Source organism: Leucopleurus acutus (genome assembly GCF_964270905.1).
Source record: "Leucopleurus acutus genome assembly, chromosome: 9".
NCBI lineage: Eukaryota > Metazoa > Chordata > Mammalia > Artiodactyla > Delphinidae > Leucopleurus > Leucopleurus acutus.
The window spans coordinates 34,688,374-34,707,922 of NC_139144.1; the positions used below are offsets into that span (position 1 = coordinate 34,688,374).

Genomic DNA, 19,549 nt, shown 5'->3' on the forward strand with positions numbered 1-19,549 from the left:
TGCCAGATGCATTAGCTGTCCTATTTAACTCAGCTACAACTCTGCTAGGTGTGGATGTGACATCCACTTCACGGTGGATGATTTAACTAAGGCCCAGAGAGATTAGGTACTCTGCTCAAGGCTACCCAGGTAGGAATCCAGCTCTCTGACTCCCTTTGCGTGCTTTACACGGTGTGCTGAGCTTCCCAGCGGACTTGGCAGATACATGAAGTGTGCCTGGACACTTGAGAGCAGCTGATTGGGGCTGGGACAGCAGGAGCTCATGGGGCCCGTCCACTCTGTAACAAGAGTGACCTGCAAACTGACCCTTTCTCTGTGTGGAGAAGATAAAAGTGCTGCTGTTAATACTCCATGCTGCTTCTAGTGCCATTTTTAAAAGGCAGCATGTGCAATTAAACTTAGCCAAGAACATAAAACCTGCTGTATTCAAATCACTCTTTCCTAAAGAAATATGGTGGGATTCCAGAACCATATTTTACAAGTTAAAATGAAAACGGATTTCATTATTGGAAGAGTGCCACGCAATCCGTATCGCAAGTTCCTGTCGTTAAAGGGATGACTTTTCAGGTTTGATGTAGAAACAGCATTAAATGAATAAGCCTTTCTTGTGCAACCAATATCTAAAAATAAAACTAGATCAAGATTTGACAGTTTTAGAATGGCTAGGCAAGACCCTGGTGAAATTGTACAAGTCTGCAGGAGTCAAGTGAATTGAAAAGCTGTGGTAAACAGCTGCATTTGAGCCCATGAATACTGCTTTTTGAAATGTAAAATAAACCGAGCAAGAAGCAGAGCTTGTACTGGTGGCATCGCACTTTAACCTGTGATTCATACACGAACAGTGAGGTTGTTTTGTTTGTGCTTAATCACATTACATGGACATTTTGGCAGTGCTTCTCAAAAACTAATGGTAAGTTGTAACATTCCAGGGCCAGAAATGGGCGCTTTCATGTACAAAGCTTTTCTTGGCTCCTTGGAATAGAGGTTAAGTAGAGCATGTTTTAGAGCACCTTAAATTTCATTGCATCTCAAGTAGAAATATGGGTGAAGCAAAACTACTAACAGTACTTTAGGGGATATGAGTTAGTAGAGAAATGTTGAATATTCACATTGCCTTACTTAGGTTAAATGGCTCCTGTGGGCAATTGTCTGTCAAAGCTCTTTTCATTTGCTTTCTTGGTAATTCACTTTAACTGGTGAGTGGTTTCATTACGGCAGTGCATTTTGCTGGCGAGTGTTGAAAAATAACCGAGGTAGATTTCTCTAATTGTTTCTAAGTCACCCTATATGCATTATGATTTCTAGACTTCCGGGTTCGTTTTTATGTTTTTGTTTTTTCTTTTTTTACCTCCTCCCCCCGCCAAAAAGGCATTAAGCTTAGACCTTTTGGAAACATTTAGACCATTTTCTTTAATTTGATTAAATTTATATAACAGAAACCTTTAAAAAGAGTCTGTACCAAACTAATTACCGTTCCACCTTGACACTACTCTGGGATATTCTAGAAACACTTGTATTTTGCAGAAATAAAATGGAAATTTTTAGTGCTTGATACACTTAAAGTGATAGTGAGAAAATTTTTTAATTTATGCATATAAGAAAAATACATTCAAGTAAAATCAAATAAAAATAGATAATTCTTTCCTTATGTCTTAAAGTTAAAACAGTAACAAATGAAAGGGAAAAGTTCTGTATTAATTAACATTATGGCTAATTATAGACCTGAATTTTAGAGCCATTTCTATCAAGTCTAGATTTTGACAGCGTATTGATATATTTTATTTTAGGTTACATTGTTCTTAAAACTGTAATAGTATTTTCCCTCCAGTTTTGTTTTTTGTTTTTTTGTTTTTTTTTTTTTTTTTTGCGGTACGCGGGCCTCTCACAATTGTGGTCTTTCCCGTTGAGGAGCGCAGGCTCCGGACGCGCAGGCTCAGCGGCCATGGCTCACGGGCCCAGCCGCTCCGCGGCATGTGGGATCTTCCCGGACCGGGGCGCGAACCCGTGTCCCCTGCATCGGCAGGCGGACTCTCAACCACTGTGCCACCAGGGAAGCCCTCCCTCCAGTTTTGATAGGTATTAGCATGTTACTTTTATACTGCAAAGAGTAATTCCTGTATTTTAAAAAGCCACTACAAAATGTTATGTTATTTGGGGAAAGAAGAGGGGTATTCCCAAAAGGATGGCTGAGTATTTTTGTCAGTGATGAGCCAAGAATTTGGGATTAGATTTAGAGATTGATTTAAAGAATAGAATTTCAAAGAAAAGTTTTTGGTACATTAATACCTAGGTATTCATTAAACTAGAAATCAAAATGAATGCATCTTTTTATTCAGAGTGTTAGTCTGTATGGCAATGATGAATGTGTTTAAATGAAAGATGTTTTTATACACAAAGGTGCTTTTCTACCTAGAGTCTTAAATTACTATTAATTAAGCAGTATATAATATAATAGATAATTATAGTGTTTTAATGTGGATGCCAGTGGATTTGCTAGTCTTTCTAAATGGCCATTGTTGGCTAATAGTCTTCAGGGGATCATTTATATAGCCATTGTGGTTCTAAAAATATCTCTAAATAGCAGTGGGACAGCCTTTTTTGAAGCATGGATATTATAAAATGCACTTTTATTTGAAGTGTGCTGTTTTGAGTATATCACTCAATTACTTTCATATGCGGCAAAAAAAAAAAAAACCAATGTTGAAAAGGAATAAAGGAAAGCTCTTTGTATACAGAAGAATTTCAGAACAATATGGTAGTTAGAGAAAGATTTGAGTTAGGAGTATTGGGAATCTGTTCTATTCATTGGATTTTTAGCTATTCTATTCATTAGGTTTTTAACTGGAGATGTTTTTATGTAGCATCATTGTTTTTATTTTAATTAATATTTCTATGGCAGAGAGATAATTAGATAAATGCTGATGAATATTAAATATGGTAGTCGCTTAGGGGAGATAAGCATTTCTGGGTCAAAGCCCTCAACAAAATATTATCTTACGTGAGCTGATTAATTGAATTGAATGCCAAATGGTTTTGCCACCATCCAACCAAACTCTCACAGCCACTCAGTTCATTATCTAAGGCTCTTCCAGAATGGAATGAATGCTTTTGTCAAAGTTAATGGCGCTCTTTTTAATCTGAGCTACTCATGGAGGAAATCTTGATTAGAGAATACTTCCCACCTCACTAAATTAGCTACGTGTAAGAACATCCCAAAGAGTCTGAACCTGAGTGTCACACCAAGAATTTTACATGCTGAATTGTCTGAGGTTCTCAGTGCCGTCGCCCAGTGGTTTCTGTATCTTGTGGGTTCCGATCTGTAAGGGCCCATTGGAAAGCCTGAAGTCAATTCTAGGTTCTAGGCTGCTCTATGGTCCTTGCTGCCTGTGTCTAACATTGAATGCAAAAAAGACTTAATTTCCAATTAGACCAGAGAAGCTAAGGATTCTCATCAACCATGTTTAGTACAGAGATATGTTGTAATTTGTGAACATAACTGTTTAGTAGCATTCCCAGAGTGATAGTTTTCAAGTTGGATTCCAAAATATCCTAGGGGTTCAGACATTATGCCATTGTTGGACCTTAATTCCAACTACTTAAAAAACTGTAATGAGGGAATTCCTGGTGGTCCAGTGGTTAGGACTCCTCAGTGCCACTGCAGGGGGCATGGGTTCGATCCCTGGCCAGGGAATTAAGATCCCACAAGCCTGGAGGTGTGGCCAAAAAAAATTAAATAAAAAATAAAACACTGTAATGAAAGAGACACAAAATTTCACATACACATTCCAAATTTTTCACTAGGATGCCAGTGATTAACTTGTACTGCCAGGTTAACTAGTTTGGGGGTAGATTTTACAATAAAGCTTCTTCTGCCTTTTTGTGCATAGATTGGAAACTTTCGTAAACAGGGACTCCAGTAGAGAGCGCCTAGCTCTGCTGTGCATATCCACTCACATTCAGTTGTGCAACCAGCCACATTCCCAGTTTTCCTGTACTGGGCTTAATATATGCCCAGCAAGGCCCAGGCACATCTGTTTGAGAACTTGCTTTTCCACAGAGTAATAGTGGGTTAGACCAGTGACTGTTCACATACTACAGTGTGATACAACATTATAAGTTTAGGCTTAATTTACATTTTAGGTGCCATTTGTCAAATTAATTTTTTTTAGTGAGGAATACTGATACTTATCTATTATAAAAAAAATAAATACCTTTGAAAAAAATTACCTAATACTCTTCATTAACACCTCTGGTTCATTTTAATTAAGGGCCTCTTGCCACTAGAAAGCAAGCTTTTTTGGTCAACTGTTACCATTTTCAGCCACTTACCTGTTTGGATCAGAACTATCTTGATATTTTGCAGCATAAACAAACCATGGAAATAAATTAACCCCTGCAGTTCATATAGGACTGTAGGTGTCATTCACAACCGCTTTTTATCAGAATTTTGTGTTCTTCAACACGGCCTTTTGTTTTGCATTGATAACTTTTAAAGAAACGTTGCTGGTTATTTCTAAAATTCTGGAATTTTTCTAATCTTCAGCGTAGAGCTATAGAATTCTGTATTGGGCAGTTCTTTCTATTTCCACATTTGTAGTGTAAGAGAGCATCAATGCTATTTAGGATACCAGCTCACTATTCTTACAGTTTTCTACTATATCAAATAGCTAAAATTTTGATATCCAGAATGTAAATGATATGAAAATTACATAATATTTTTAAATGAATTTCAAGGTAAGGAGATTGGTTAAAGACTACTATAGCAAAAGGTCTACTTTGCATTCTGACTGTAAATCTTTTCTATCATTTTTGAAATTTTATTGGAGGTCACTTTGCCTGTTCAGGAGTTCCGTATTATATGTAAGCTGGACTTTTCGAAGAACACTCAGGCAAAGAGGCAATAACAGTGGAACCTGTTTTTGTTGGTTGAAGAGTTAGAAAAGGAATTAGGAGGGAGTATGTCATGATCCATTTTACCTGCTTTCTCTTTCCTTTTTTTTTTTTTTTTTTTTTTTTTTTTTGCGGTACACGGGCCTCTTACTGTTGTGGCCTCTCGCGCTGCGGAGCACAGGCTCCAGACGCACAGGCTCAGCGGCCATGGCTCACGGGCCCAGCCGCTCCACGCTATGTGGAATCCTCCCGGACCGGGGCACAAACCCACGTCCCGTGCATCGGCAGGCGGACTCCCAACCATTGCGCCACCAGGGAAGCCCTCTCTTTCCATTTTTAACTGGACTTAGTTCTGCCTCTCTTCACAACAGTAAGAAAATCACTCACCACTTTCCCAACTTCTTACAGATGCTTTTGAGAGATACAGGTGAATGGCCTTGGAACCTGACGTGTGTCCTCTGGGTTTTATTATCCATTGTTCTTGTCCTAGACTTAGGTAAATGGCTTCAGAAAGCCTTTATTTATTAGAACATATAAGCGTCATTCCCTGTAGGTCTGGAGTGCATACTTCAGAAATCTTATAAAATTTATTTTTAAAAGCACTTTTTTTTACGCATTGGTTTTCCATAACGTCTATACCCAAAAATATAGATGATGTTTTAGGGAAGGAAAAAAAGGTGACAAAATTGTATGTTTAGAGAGCCTTGTAATAAAAAAAAAAAAAATCTCATTGCTTGAGGCGTTCTATATAAGAGTTTTAAAAAATAACTTTACTAAATCATGTATTTTGTGGCTAAAATTCCCCTAACCTCACCCCTCCCACTGCCACCACCATTTGTCATATTCCTTCTGTGCACACTGTTCCAGGGCCTGGCTAAGCAGCTGCCCCTCTTATCACCGATTTGCTCACCTTGTGTTTATTTTCCTTTCTTTGCAGAGACCCTCCTTGATGACTTCCTTCTCACGTACACGGTCTTCATGACAACTGACGACTTGTGCCAGGCGCTGTTGAGGCAATATCCTTCATTAACTGCAGGATGCTGTGTCGGCTTCCTCTCAGACAGATGTCTCACATTAGGAATGAACTGCCTTTCTTCATTTACTCAGCCCCTCGGTGGAGTGTGGCTATGTTAAATATTCATGTCATGATAGCCAAGGTGAAAGATGAAATGAAACAGACCAGGCAGGGGGAGCTGGAAATGAATGCAGAGCCGCTGTTTTCACGTTCTACGTCGTGGGTAGATTGTGCTGTCGATATTATGTTTTCTTCAAACCTACGTCTCAAGACTTTAGAATCTGGAGATGAATTTGGCCTGCTGGGTAAACACCAGAGTCAAGAGGTTGAGTGGATTGGCGATAACTGAAGTTAGAAGACAATCAGTCAGTTAGTGCCAGACCATGTGATGGGAAAACATACATATGTGAGTGTGTGTTTCTGGGCAAGTCTCCCCCGGGGGAGACAAGGATTCCCCACTTGGGAGGTCTTATCCCCGTAATCGACTGTCATCGTTTCAGAGCTTTGTCAGGGCATGCTCTCTTAGGATGATGGATGTGATTAGAAGGTTGATGACCAGTTAAGGAGGCTTTAGGATTGCATACGCTAACTAGAAGAGATGCAACAGATCAAAGGCTGGAAAGCCATGCCAAGGAAAGGCACTCAAAGTGTCCGAACGAGTGTCTTGCCTCACAATGTTTAAGGAAGAGTTTTTTCTTTATCATTAGTCAAGCCATGATAGTTACAGGAAAAGAGGAAAAGAACATTTGCATAAGTGGAAATAATGTAAGATAAATCTTTATATTATGCCTTTCAAGAGAAAATCTAGGAGAAATAGATACTTTAATAGATTCTTTTTGTGTTTGCTTGAGTTTGTTTCACAGGTAGAAATCAAAGAAATCAGATGTCCTTGATGTGCTTTTTTTTTTTTCCTGAGTTAGTTGCTTTAATTTTATGGTGACATAACAAGGATTATAGTAATTTTTCTCCAGATATAGCCATTCTAAAATGTTCAGGGTTAGCTATTACTTTTCTCCCCTATTTTATTTTTTTATTGAAGTATATTTGATTTACAATGTTGTGTTAATTTCTGCTGTGCAGCAAAGTGATTCAGTTTTTTATATATATATATGTATAGTAGTATTCCATTGTATATATACGTACCACATCTTTTTTATCCATTCAGTCCTTGATGTCCTTTTGCAGGTTGGGGAGACAGTGACTGAATTATGTTTTAAAATAGTTACAAAGCCCGATACAAAATTGATTCCTATTTTGCAATTATATATCAGCATTGAAGAATAGAGAATCCTGTCCAGTAACCCCAAAATCTACCTGTGTTTGGTATCATAGCATTTTCTATTTCTAGCTAACTTTTCAGTGTGTCCAAGATACTCAGAATGATAATTTGGGGGGCAAAAATGCTAGGTTGTTTTGGAAAGTGCCAAGCTTCTCTCTCATTCCTAAGGCTTTGAGCATGTTGCCTTTGGGGTTGTTATTTTTTATGTAATTTTAACAGCATAGTTAATACATAGTCATTGTATACAAATTGGGAAATGCTTATAAGTATAATATAAATGATTCATGTTCTCTGAAATCTCATTACCTTAAGAAGCCACTGTTAACTATTAGTATATATCTTTCCAGGTAATGAATATATAAATAAACATAGTTAATAGAAATGGGTGATCCTAACGTATACTTTTCTTACTTGCTTTCCTACTTAACAGTATACTGTGCATGTCTTGTGTCCGTAAATATAGTGCTGGACCATCAGTTTTATGGCTATAGAAAAGCCCTTTAAGTGGATATGCAGTAATTTATTTAACTGTCCTTAATGGTTGAAGCATTTAGGTTATTCCTATTTAATATTTTTTTATTCCAGTGAAAATGAAAATTAGCAGCCCTTTTTTACTTACATTTGCACGCTTATCCATTTCTTTTTTTTTTTTCACATAAATTCCTGGGGTGAGCATTTGAATCATATCGCAAATTATGCTCCAGAAATCTGTGCTCATTTGGCGCTACTTTAGAATGTGAATTTCTGATGATCAAAGTATATCTGGCCCCGTTCTGATCTAACTTTTATGGAAACAGTGTCCACCTATGTAGTGAGGCCAGATCTTTTGGAGCCTTAATCTCTTGTGATTAATGGGCCACCTAGGGTCTCTTGGAGGTGGCATTAACCCATGCTGCCTGTGGAGCTATGTCAGCAGCTGTGAGTTCTGTCGTCCAGTCTTTATCCTCATGGCCTGCCACCATGTTATGTAAATCGTTTTCCTGGGCTTACCCTCTTCAGTGCACACCTTTTACTCTCCCTACACATATTCTTTTCTTCCTGCATATTCAGGTACTTGTAGATATTTTGGAAAATGTACCTTAGCATAGTTTGTGAAAGCAAGAATAAACGGATCTCTTCACATTTTTTACTTGCAACAATGTAATTTCCTTAACCATTTGCACCTATTCTGCTAAGAAGTATCAAGGCAAAGAAGAAAACTCAGATGTTCCTTGTCGGAAACGGAAGGTCTTGCATCTTGTTTCCCAGTGGATTGCTCTGTACAAAGACTGGTTACATGAAGATGAACATTCAAAAATGTTTTTAAAGGTAATGTAAAACATCCAGTTATTGAGTAATTCTTTTATGCCAAATGACTCATTTCAAAAATCTCATTCGTGGGCTTCCCTGGTGGCGCAGTGGTTGAGAGTCAGCCTGCCGATGCAGGGGACACGGGTTCGTGCCCTGGTCGGGGAAGATCCCACATGCTGCGGAGTGGCTGGGCCCATGAGCCATGGCCGCTGAGCCTGCGCATCCGGAGCCTGTGCTCCGCAACGGGAGAGGCCACAACGGTGAGAGGCCTGTGTACTGCAAAATAACAAAAACAAAAATCTCATTCGTAGGTTACAGTCATCTAACTTGTTTGTAATATTGAAGTTATGATTCAAAGTATTAATTTGTTTTGACCTCTGAAGCCTGATATTCCTTACATAGAAGAAGGCAAGTTTTATCGTCACTCACTTAAGGTTATTTATTTTATATAAGTCATGGGAATTTTGACTGCAAATGAAATAATTAAGGAACGTAAAATAAAAGATACTTTAAAACTTGATACTGTTTAATATGTTGAAATGTATTATAACTTTAAACTAACAATTCCCATATCTACAATAATGGGATAAAACATTTATCATTTAAAACCTATAGTGACAATGTATACATTATGAAACCTTTTCAGGACCTGGTATGTTTTGAGACATTAGAGCAATAATAACCTATAAAATAGATACTAACCTAGATTTATATTTGAAATTGGATAAGCTGATATATGTGTCCAATCATTAGTAGGCTGCAGTATCTTTTCAATACCGATGATTCTCTGGAGATGACTTGTAAACAGTTGGATTCTTTTGGCCACCAAAACCGTATTAGCTGTGCAAGTTAACACAGAGAAGGGGTACGGTGGAATTTGAGCAGGGAAGAGTTCTATTTCAGAATAGGCAAGTATCTAAACTGATTTTGCCTTTCATGAAGGAAATCACTTTGATTTCAAAATTCAGATATCACTTAGACATCTAGTTAAAAACTGGTTTAAATCAAGTCTCTGACTAAACTAATGTTATTTTCAAATCAACTGGGTAGTTTAATTCAATGGATTTTTTCACTCCCAAATGGTTATGTGGATATTATTTCTAAAAATTTAGAACGGGCATGGAAATTTTGAGTAGCCAGCCAGAGATCTCTTTTAAGTTTCCACCGTTCCCTACCAATAGCCTTTAAAAGCTTCCACAGAGCCACACCAGTTGAGCGAGGGGCTAGGAGGTGGAATCCCACTCAGGATCTCATTGGTACCTGGTTTAACCCCCAGCATTGTTCTGGATTCCACTTATTTCCCTGAGCAGGTTAACCACTCTATGAGTCTTAGTCCTTACAAAATAGGCATCAAACCAATTAAGCTGAAATTTTCTTTTTCCCCCAGACCATATACAGAAATGTACTGGATGATGTATATGAATACCCAATACTTGAAAAAGAACTGAAAGAATTTCAAAAGATACTTGGAATGCACCGTCGTCAGTAAGTAATTTTCCTCATCACAGTTAGGAAAAGCAAGCAGCACATGTGATAGAATTGGGGGTGTCTCATATGTATCATTTGGAACATTTTGAATCTGAGATTTATCTTGATTCCTTAGGTTCTCTAGTAGTAAATATTTGTTTTTATATCTCAAGATGAATGAACACTAAATCAAGCTTATTGCCTGTTTTTTTTTTTTAACCCTGTTTGGTATGGTAGAAACAAACTGCGCCATGACAGTCTGGGTACCTAAGAACAATTATCTAATAAATTATTATTTAGTTTTAAAAGTGTAAATATTTAACTTGTCATTTGGGGGAGCTCATAGCTATCTCTAATGAATAGGAAAAACGTTTTATAAATAGGTCCCAGCAAGTCATGGTGCATTTTTAAAGTTCAGTTTTGTGGATTCCCTGAAATTTCTTTATCAATTCAGAAAACTTAAAGGAAAGCGTTTATTCAGTGACTTTTGTCATATCCAAGGTGTATCACTGAGGTGTCTATCATTAGTCTTTCATATTTCTAATACCTAACTTTACTCTGATTTACCACTAACTCTTCTTATTAATTTTGGTAAATGAAAACATCAGGTCATTATTCAGTTTTCAGATGCAGCTGCAAAGTTAATCTGAAGGGAAAAATTGTTCTCTGATTTACAATGTAGTTTCTACTTTTTAAACATAAAACACATCTGTTGTCAAGTTGTGAAAAACTTCTATTAAGATTTCAGCAGTCACAAATGCACTTCTCATAGAAAATGTTAATTCAGGCCTTTCAGATTATCGATTTGAGATTTCAAGCCTGACTTAATTTTAGTAAAGGGAGATCTATTTAGTAAAGGCTATATAAAGAATTTTAGGGTGCAAACAAATTATGTATAAACCTTAGTCCCAATCAGGAAAATCACACATTTAGAAATTCAGAAATGAGGGGCGGGGTGTTAGAAATGAATGTTGTGAATTTTGGTGGTCATCTTTTATCACAGTCTACACTGTAATAAATTTCGGTAGCCTAAGACTAGTATGAAAATATGAACAAACAAATGAAGCAAAAAAGAAAAAGAAAGAAACCTTTACATCAGAATAATGCCCTACATGGAAGTTGATCTATGCTGTAAGACAGGCCTTCTTACAGTTGGGAAAATTTAATTCTGGTTTAGTACACATTTAAATGCATTAAATAAATAAATGGAATTTAATACATTCCATTTAAAAACTTACATAAAACTGGGAAATAAAAGATTTAAGTAAGAAAATTGTCTAAGACATGATTCTTGCGTCTTTGGTACAAGGTGAAGTATCTCTAGATTCTGGGATAAGATTTGAGCTGGGGACCTGCAGAAGATCCCCCAGTTCCACCACACATAGAAACGTCCTGGAAAAGATCTGTCTTGGCTGACTTATTTAGCTATCTAAAGAACAATAATTTCACCGAAAATCTAGCCAAATATGAGAAAACTTAGAGTTTCTGTGGAAATAAATCCAGTTCTTTCCTCAATGCTCAGTTTCTATGGGTAGAAAGCAAAATATACCTGTTGAATAAATAGCTTCTTTTCTTCCTGGTTCACTGGAAATCCAGAGCCCAGTGTCAAGTGTGTTATGCATAGTAAACTAGTGAATACTGTGTGTTTTATCTTTTTGAAAAGCAAAAACCTCTGCCCGCTGCCTGAAAAGGAGTCTCTGTGACAATCACTACACTATTCTGGGTTTGAGACAAAGACTGATGTCTTGTCCTTTTCCTTTCAGCACTGTAGATGAATATTCACCACAAAGGAAGGTAAGGCAGCCCCTTCTGTCTGAAACGGGGTGATCTGGTTTGGAGGCCTGGCCTTGGCCCACTTGGTATTTCTTCATAATTAATGAACGCTGCCTCTAGCAGAGGAGGGCCAGGTGTGGAGCCGGGGGCTGCACCTTGCCTCCCCACTCCTACCTCACCTAGCTTTCCCTGTGCTTGTGCAGATGCAGTTTCAGCCAGGTGCCCTAGACTTTATGACATTCTGAATTTTTGTGGTGCGTTTTGGAGTCTCAGAGTTTCCCCAACATCCCCAGAATGATATAAATTTGATTTTTAGTCATTGATATAAAGATAGAAAACCGTCTATGCAAGACTCTTGCCTGCAAGAGTAAGGAAGTCTTGTAAGAAGAAGGTTGGAACCCTTCAACCCACCAGAAAGAGAGATGGTAGCCAGAATGAATGTGTTTCCTCTTCAACTTGGGGGGAAATGCTAAATGAGATGTCAGGCACAAGTTTTGTAGGAGCTGATATATCAGGTGATGGATAATCATAATGGATCACGTTCCTGTTTCTCTTAAGCAAGTCATTGCACTACAGCAGAAGTATGAAACCATCTCGACGTGGCTTTATCCAAAAGCAAGGTTGCTGTTGGGATGGGGAAACCATGTCTCTCTCAGGAGAGGAAGCTATGGATGTTTGTAGTAGCGAGTGTTAAAAATCACGCCCATACTCTCCGGCATGTTGCAGAGAATCATTTGGGGGGCTTTTTCCTTTGGCCAAGGTCTATCATGTTGCTCAGACTCTCCACCTCCATGTGCATTAATTGAGGCAGCTCCCAGTTTATTCATCTAAGATTAGATGGGTGGATTTCATATTAAAAAAAAAAATTGGCACGCTCTTTTGGAACATGTTGCAAACAGCTCTGGTTTTCCAAAGGGCAGCAATACATTCATTCATTGTTCTTGTTCTCCCTTCTTGCAGAATAAAGCCCTTTTCCACCAATTCAGTCTTAAGGAGAACTGGCTCCAGCATAGAGGAACTGTGACGGAAACAGAGGAAAGTGAGTATGGTTTGAACAAGGCTCTGGGGCAGGTGGAGTAGCAGCTAATCACCATCATTCTCCAACTTTAACACATCAGCCTGCCTTTAACCCTTTCTAGCTGCCATACCCCTAAGACACGCATGTTAGCATCCACAGTGATAGTTTTTCTTCTCTTGCTGTGGGCGTTACAGTTTTCTTTATCACAGAGTACTGTCCCAGGTAAGGAAAGGAGACTGCAAAGAGCCCCCTGCGTTCTTGGGGAGATGTGCAAAATGGACTGGAAAGGCAACCTTTCCCCTTGGCTGCCTTCTCCCCTGCTGTCAGCCCATCGCCTGTGACTCACTGGAGAGTCCCTTAAAGCCACCGTGCAGGGCTTTGGCTGAGTCAATCCCTGAGATTTAGAGAAGAAAATCTTGGAGAAAATAATGAAAGGAAGGATGTGCAGTCGAAACTCCTCCAAGGCAAGGCCCTGCCGGGCAGTGCCACACGTCCAGTGTGTCCTCAATCAGTGCTGCTGGCAAAAGGGCTCGTGACCCACCCTGAAGAGGGCTGCTCCATCAGTGCAGGGGAGACACCTCTGTAGCACTCTGAAGGTGCTGATGTACTTTTTATTTTAAATTTAATTAATTAAGTTATTTATTTATTTTTCGCTGTGTTGGGTCTTCGTTGTTGCATGCAGGCTTTTCTCTAGTTGCGGCGAGCGGGGGCTACTCTTTGTTGTGATGCACGGGCTTCTCATTGCGGTGGCTTTTCTTGTTGTGGAGCACGGGCTCTAGGCGCACGGGCCTCAGTAGTTGCAGCAGGCAGGCTCAGTAGTTGCGGCTCGCGGGCTCTAGAGCACAGACTCAGTAGTTGTGGCGCATAGGCTTAGTTGCCCCACGGCATGTGGGATCTTCCCGGACCAGGGATGGAACCCACGTCCCCTGCATTGGCAGGCGGATTCTTAACCACTGGTCCACCAGAGAAGCCCCTGGCGTGCTTTGCTACATTACTGTTTTATAACGGAACTGGAAATGGTTTCCTCCTGTTTAGATAAAGGTTGAGTCAAGGGCAGAGCTGGGAAACACAGCAATTCAAATGTGCATGCTATTGTGACTTGGAGACTTTCTCTTTTAATTCGCCTTTCCCGACAGCGCTGAAATTTTAAGTGTGGACGTTGAATATTTATTCAACTTATTGAATGTTTAAACAACAAAATGTCACAGGATACCTCTTGTGTTCCATTGTTTGTGTATAACCAAACATGATGGCACTCGTTGGGTCATAGTGTCACCTGTACCAAGTGGAGGAACAAATGGAATGACCTCACCTCCTCATCTCTCAGTTGCTGACCTTCCTTTCCCATTTGTCTTACAATTAATTGTATAATGTTCCAAGCTGAGTTTCAAAGAATCTGAGTATTTCAAGACCTCCCCCCTCCTCTTTTTGTTCATCATCTTACTGAGGAGGCTGGAAACTTTCCTCACATTTTGTAGTTTGTAGACTGCAGCTTTGCCTTGCTCCAGAATTCCGTCTTTTTGTGGAAGGATAAAAACATTTTGTCTCTCACAAGTCTGTTGACAACACATAAAACAGCTATTTGTTAGATGCTAGGGTTTTAGTGACACACCCAACCAAACCCAAAACAAAATACTGTCAGTGCCTCTTGGTGGCGTGTTTACTTTGAGGTTTGTGCTAGTGAACCCCTAGTTTGTCTTTTGCTTCATTCGCATTTCTGTGCAAACATTCCTGGGCTTATTTCTGTGGTGCATTTAAATTGCATATGAAATTTCTCTAGGACCTGCACTCCCCATTTTTTTTTTTTTTGCAATCTAGAAGAGAAGAATAAGTATATTATTGTCCTTCTGTCTTTAGTAAAGAAGCTGGTGTTTTATACATTCAGAATGGCTGATACAAGAGACAAATAACGTGTCAGTTATTTCCATTGCTACAGTTTCTGCTATTAAATCATAAAGAAATGTTTTTTCCAGGGCCCATTCACCCTGATAGTGATAATGTCCCAGTAATAATGATTAGTACCACAGACAAGAAAAAGGAAATTAAAAAGGCTGGAAATGTGACCTCCATTTGAAAACTAAACTCACTACCACCTTGATATGGGTGGAGGGGCGGCACGCGGAGGTTCATTCTTATACGAGCAGGAAGGCTGAAGCCAAAAACCATAGCAAGTGACAGATTTTTTAGATAAGCTTATGAGAATTCAAATAACAAAATGTGGTGGTCTTTACTGAGCCACTGTGCCTGTCCAGAGGTGAAGTGTAAAACAAAAATGTTTGAATTAGACGCTTTAATAGACTGCTTTGGGAGATCACAGTAACCCTCACAGAAGGGACTCCGAAGTCTAGTCCCTGTTGCACAGATCCCACTGTGTTGTGGCCAGGCTGCCTCTACCCTGAGCAGACGCTTTTGCATGGTGTGGGTCTCTCACTACAGTATGGGATGCTTAAGCACTACTCCACCTAGCTCAGCAGCTTTATCACGGCTCCGTCTCACGTGTGTGCAAGCTCGCATTGCTGTGCCCTCAGGCACCCGTGTGCACACATATATACGTAAATCTAGCTGTGTCTGCTCTGTACTGCAGGGAATAGTGTGGCGGGTGCCTTGATTTGGGTGAAACGTCTGTACCTCATGGCCACAGCTGTTCTCTGTCTACTCACAGTTCTTTCACCTCATGCAGTTTTCTGTCACGTGTATATCACGGAGCACTCCTATGTCAGCGTGAAGGCAAAAGTTTCCAGTACAGCCCAAGAGATCCTGAGAGTGGTGGCGGAAAAGATCCAGCATGCGGAAGAGGATCTGGCTCTGGTAGCCGTCACATTCTCTGGGGGTAAATTATTTTCTGTCTTTGAATATTAATCTTTCACTGGATTGCCTCCAGAAGGAGAGAGTTGACATTTTTATGGAGTAGACGTGCAGCGCGTCCCTTCTGGGTCTGCAGCTGGATGAGCACTCTAACAAGAAGAAGCCACCTACCAGAGGTGTTTCCATGACAACAGTTGGGTACCGTTGGATGCTGAATTTCCTCCCCAAGAACTGAGCAGAGAGGCGCGCCAGTGTTTTGAAATATATTATAAAGCTTTACATATTTTGTACTCTAGATAAGCCTTCTGTTTTCATATTTAAATTAACTTGGGAAATTGCTAAAGGATGAAATTACTTTCCGAAGAAAAAAGAAAGGCAGCCTTGAACTAGTCTTTTAGCTGGCTGACAGTTTAATACTTAAAGACTCCCTGTTGAAGGAAATAAAAACTGTACAATAAGCCGAAAGCTCACAGGCAGTGTTCCTTCAGGCAGACGTGGGGAGGGAGCCCTGGTTATAGTTTTTGCCTCTGTTGGGCCTTATTTATCCTCAGAGAATGGTTTATTGTCTGTTTTGAATAAGATCACACAGATTACAAGCTGATACTATTGATCTGTGAGACCTGAACAGACCCCTGCGTTCTCACTGGAGCCTGTCAGATCTCAGTGTCACTGGCCTCCTTTTTTGGCTTACGATCTTTATTTAATATCTCATTAACCCTGAGAAAAATACAAAGAAAGTGACTTAGTCCCAGTAGTTGAAAAATGGGAGTACTGTGTAAACTAACCAGCCAGAGATGGGGCGGGCCGGGGAGGGGGGAGCAGATAAAGGGCATTCCTGTTCACCCTTTGTTACCATTCTAGAGTCAGGAGAAGAAGATCAGCATGTATTGTACTTGATGCGAAAGCATTATGTGATGGAACATTGCCTCTTTCGCTTTGTGACTCAGAGGCAGGTAAAATGGGCCTACAAGCTAGTTGATTACATATTCAAACAAATACAGCCCATCTCCCCTGTCCTAGTTAAGTGAGGCACTCCTTCCTCTCCCTGGGCGTTGTGCCTCCCATCAAAACATTCTCTAAAGAAAAAGAGCAAAAATTTCAGAAACATGTGGACTACATGAATTTTAATCAGGGAGTAGTTGAATGTTTAATAAAATATATTAGGTATTCCAGATAAATACGATATTTGTATATTAATTTTAAGTGACCAAAGATATTACATGATTCTAAACAGTATTAAACTTCATCAGAATCAGCATTCGCCTCTCAAGGCAATACCATAACAGAAAGTAATCATTGGGTCCCCATGCAGACGGAAGGTGCTGGAGAAAGAAGGACCCTGAGAGAACCTGGTGGCACAGCTGAGACCCACACCCCCTTGGAGGCTGACTCAGAGTCGGCCCAGGGCCACACGTGAATCTGGGAATTAATGAGTGGGTCTTTTACTACCCAATATCTATTTGATGGCTGGGAAATAGGATTTTTACACTCTATTAGATTCATCTGTCGTTCTAATGTGTATAGACTCATAGCGAATCATCACTAGCAATATCAGTTTATCTCTTGAATTATCTCACAGGTTTGGAAATATGCCGTCATTTGCCATCCATTAGTAGTTTTGTCTGTTAAGAACCTTTCTGCCTGCAGCTTCATATCCACCAAGCAATAATGTTCTTATGAAGAAAAAAAGCCCACAGAGCTTAATGTATTCCTTGCTCTAGTTACATAATTTTTAATAAATGTTTTAAATGCTACATCAAAATGAAATGACAGTGAGATCTACAGTTATTTTCTTTTTGTTAAAAAAAGTTTAGAGATATTGGCCATGTTGTAGGTTTTGTGGACTTTTCTAAAAGGACTGGTATTATTACCCTCACAGCTTTCGGTAGGTTTCCAGCTGTTTTGTACCCAAGTTAGGTATATATGTATGTAGTAACAGAAACCTACTCAGTTACTCAGAGCTTAAAATCCTATCACTTTTCATCGTTCATGGTGTAGTGACAAATCTGAAAGTAAGAAAAACACTTCTTAGCAAATGGAAAAATTACTGTCTGAAAGCCATGGCATTTGCAGAATGCAAATGCCATAGCAAATGCAGAATGGTTCTTATAAAGTCAGATTTAAGGTATATATGGGCACACAGAGGGTTGCAAGACATTGTAGCTAAAGAGGGAGGAGATAGAAGAACGTCAGAGCCCGGCCATGTGGGACCATTTACTGCCGACGTCAACGGCCCAACATGACAAATACTACTTATCTTCGCAATGCTGGGCCATAAAGAATGTATTCGAGTATCATTTGTGTACTCTGTATCAAACAGAAATGTTCAAAACAAAATCTGGCGCTCGAACTGATTATCTAGAAAAAGAGATGTGGCATATTGTATTTCCAACCATGCTGGGTAACTGGAGGGCTACCTTAGGAGAGGCTGATTATGTCACAGTGGAATAAAGTTGAGTATCACTTTGGTCGATTCCCATCTGCATCTGGTAGGTGGGGGGAGGACGTTTTTCTATGAGAAGCCTATTGTGTTATATAAGAGTCCAACTATGGTAGAAAAATGGCCAAAGGACAGGAACAATAGGGGAATAAAATAGAAGTAGAATAGATGAAAAAAAAAGAGATGAAAATATTCACCTTTCCTAGTAGTCAAGAAACACAAAGTAAACCGAGAATCTATTTTTGATTTTAGCAGAACAGTAAACTTATTCAAAGGAATGGTGAGCGTTGGTGGGTGTAAGAATTGGAAAGCAGTTTGGCAGCTTGTATCAAAAACTTTAAAAATGTTCCTTCGCTTTGACCTAGGAATTCCACTACTGGGAATCTATCTTAAGAAAATCATCTGTAAGCAGCCAAAGATTTATGCACAAAGATGTTGACTTTGGCAGTATATATATGGCTGCTGTAATAACAGATCCCATTTATCAAACCCCTGTTATGTGCTGGTCCCTGTGCTAGTATTTAGCATGGTTCTTGCTATCTAATTTATATGACCAAAAAAACTGGAAACCATTAAATGTTCAACAACAGAGGAAAGATTAAATGATGGCATAATAGACAGTTATATAACCAGTTACACATGACATGACATTATAAATAATTTTGACAAGTGGGTAAGTACTTAAAATAGGAATATAAAACCACATAAGGAATAATTACAAATACATGTATCTATAGTGATTATTAATGCAAACATATAAATAATCATTTTGACCATATGTACATGTGTGCACACACATATTTGCATAAAGATCAGGATGGAAATATACTCAACTGTTACCAGTATTACTATCATATGGTTACTTTAGAGTGATGGGATTGTGAATGAATTTTACTTTCTTCCCTAAGCTGTTCTGTGTAAAGAATGACTAAATATTTTAAGAATGAATCACAGAGGGTACCTCTTTATGGATTCTGAGCATTGATTTTCTGGTATCATTGTATAGCATATGCAGAAGTGAATTAAATCTACTTCACATCCCATTTATTTTTAAATATTTTTCTTTGGCAAATTTCACTTTTTAGATGTACTGTGAATGCCTACTAGGTGTTCTTGTGTTTCTAATTACTCTTTTTTGTAAATAAAGAAAAGCATGAACTTCAGCCAAATGACTTGGCCATCTCCAAATCCCTTGAAGCATCTGGTCGGATATATGTCTACCGGAAAGACCTGGCTGACACTTTGGTGAGTACCTTTAGCCTTGTACTTGAAACACACAGACCCACACGTCAGACTGAGACCATGTATTTGTATGTTTTAAAATGAATGTTAGAAAAATACATCAACCTGTTTCCTCCTGTAGTCAACAATACACTTTTCAAACAACACTGTGTTTGCAAATCAAAGGCAGGCCCATCTTTAGGGACTCTCGACCCCTCCTAAGTCAAACGCTATTTCTCTCTGAGTCCCTCTGAAACAAGGGATGTGAGAGATGTGACTCTTTCTCTGATGGAATCTTAATTCCATTCTTCTTTTTTGGTGGCTATATGGAGGTTAGGCTGAGGAACGCAT

The 19,549-nt window shown here is 39.2% G+C and overlaps 1 protein-coding gene across 3 annotated transcripts in view; it reads left to right on the forward strand.

Moving 5' to 3' along the window:
- RAPGEF5 (Rap guanine nucleotide exchange factor 5) overlaps window positions 1–19,549 on the forward strand; it is a gene marked incomplete at its 5' end in the record, with an annotated part of 214,139 nt that overhangs the window by 164,442 nt on the left and 30,148 nt on the right. For all 3 annotated transcript variants that reach the window (XM_082846352.1, XM_082846354.1, XM_082846353.1), the window contains 7 exons: window positions 5,828–5,906; window positions 8,348–8,492; window positions 9,862–9,959; window positions 11,705–11,735; window positions 12,675–12,753; window positions 15,413–15,562; window positions 19,125–19,222. In XM_082846352.1, the coding sequence (XP_082702478.1) occupies window positions 5,828–5,906; window positions 8,348–8,492; window positions 9,862–9,959; window positions 11,705–11,735; window positions 12,675–12,753; window positions 15,413–15,562; window positions 19,125–19,222 (680 nt within the window). The remainder of the gene's footprint in view (window positions 1–5,827; window positions 5,907–8,347; window positions 8,493–9,861; window positions 9,960–11,704; window positions 11,736–12,674; window positions 12,754–15,412; window positions 15,563–19,124; window positions 19,223–19,549) is intronic.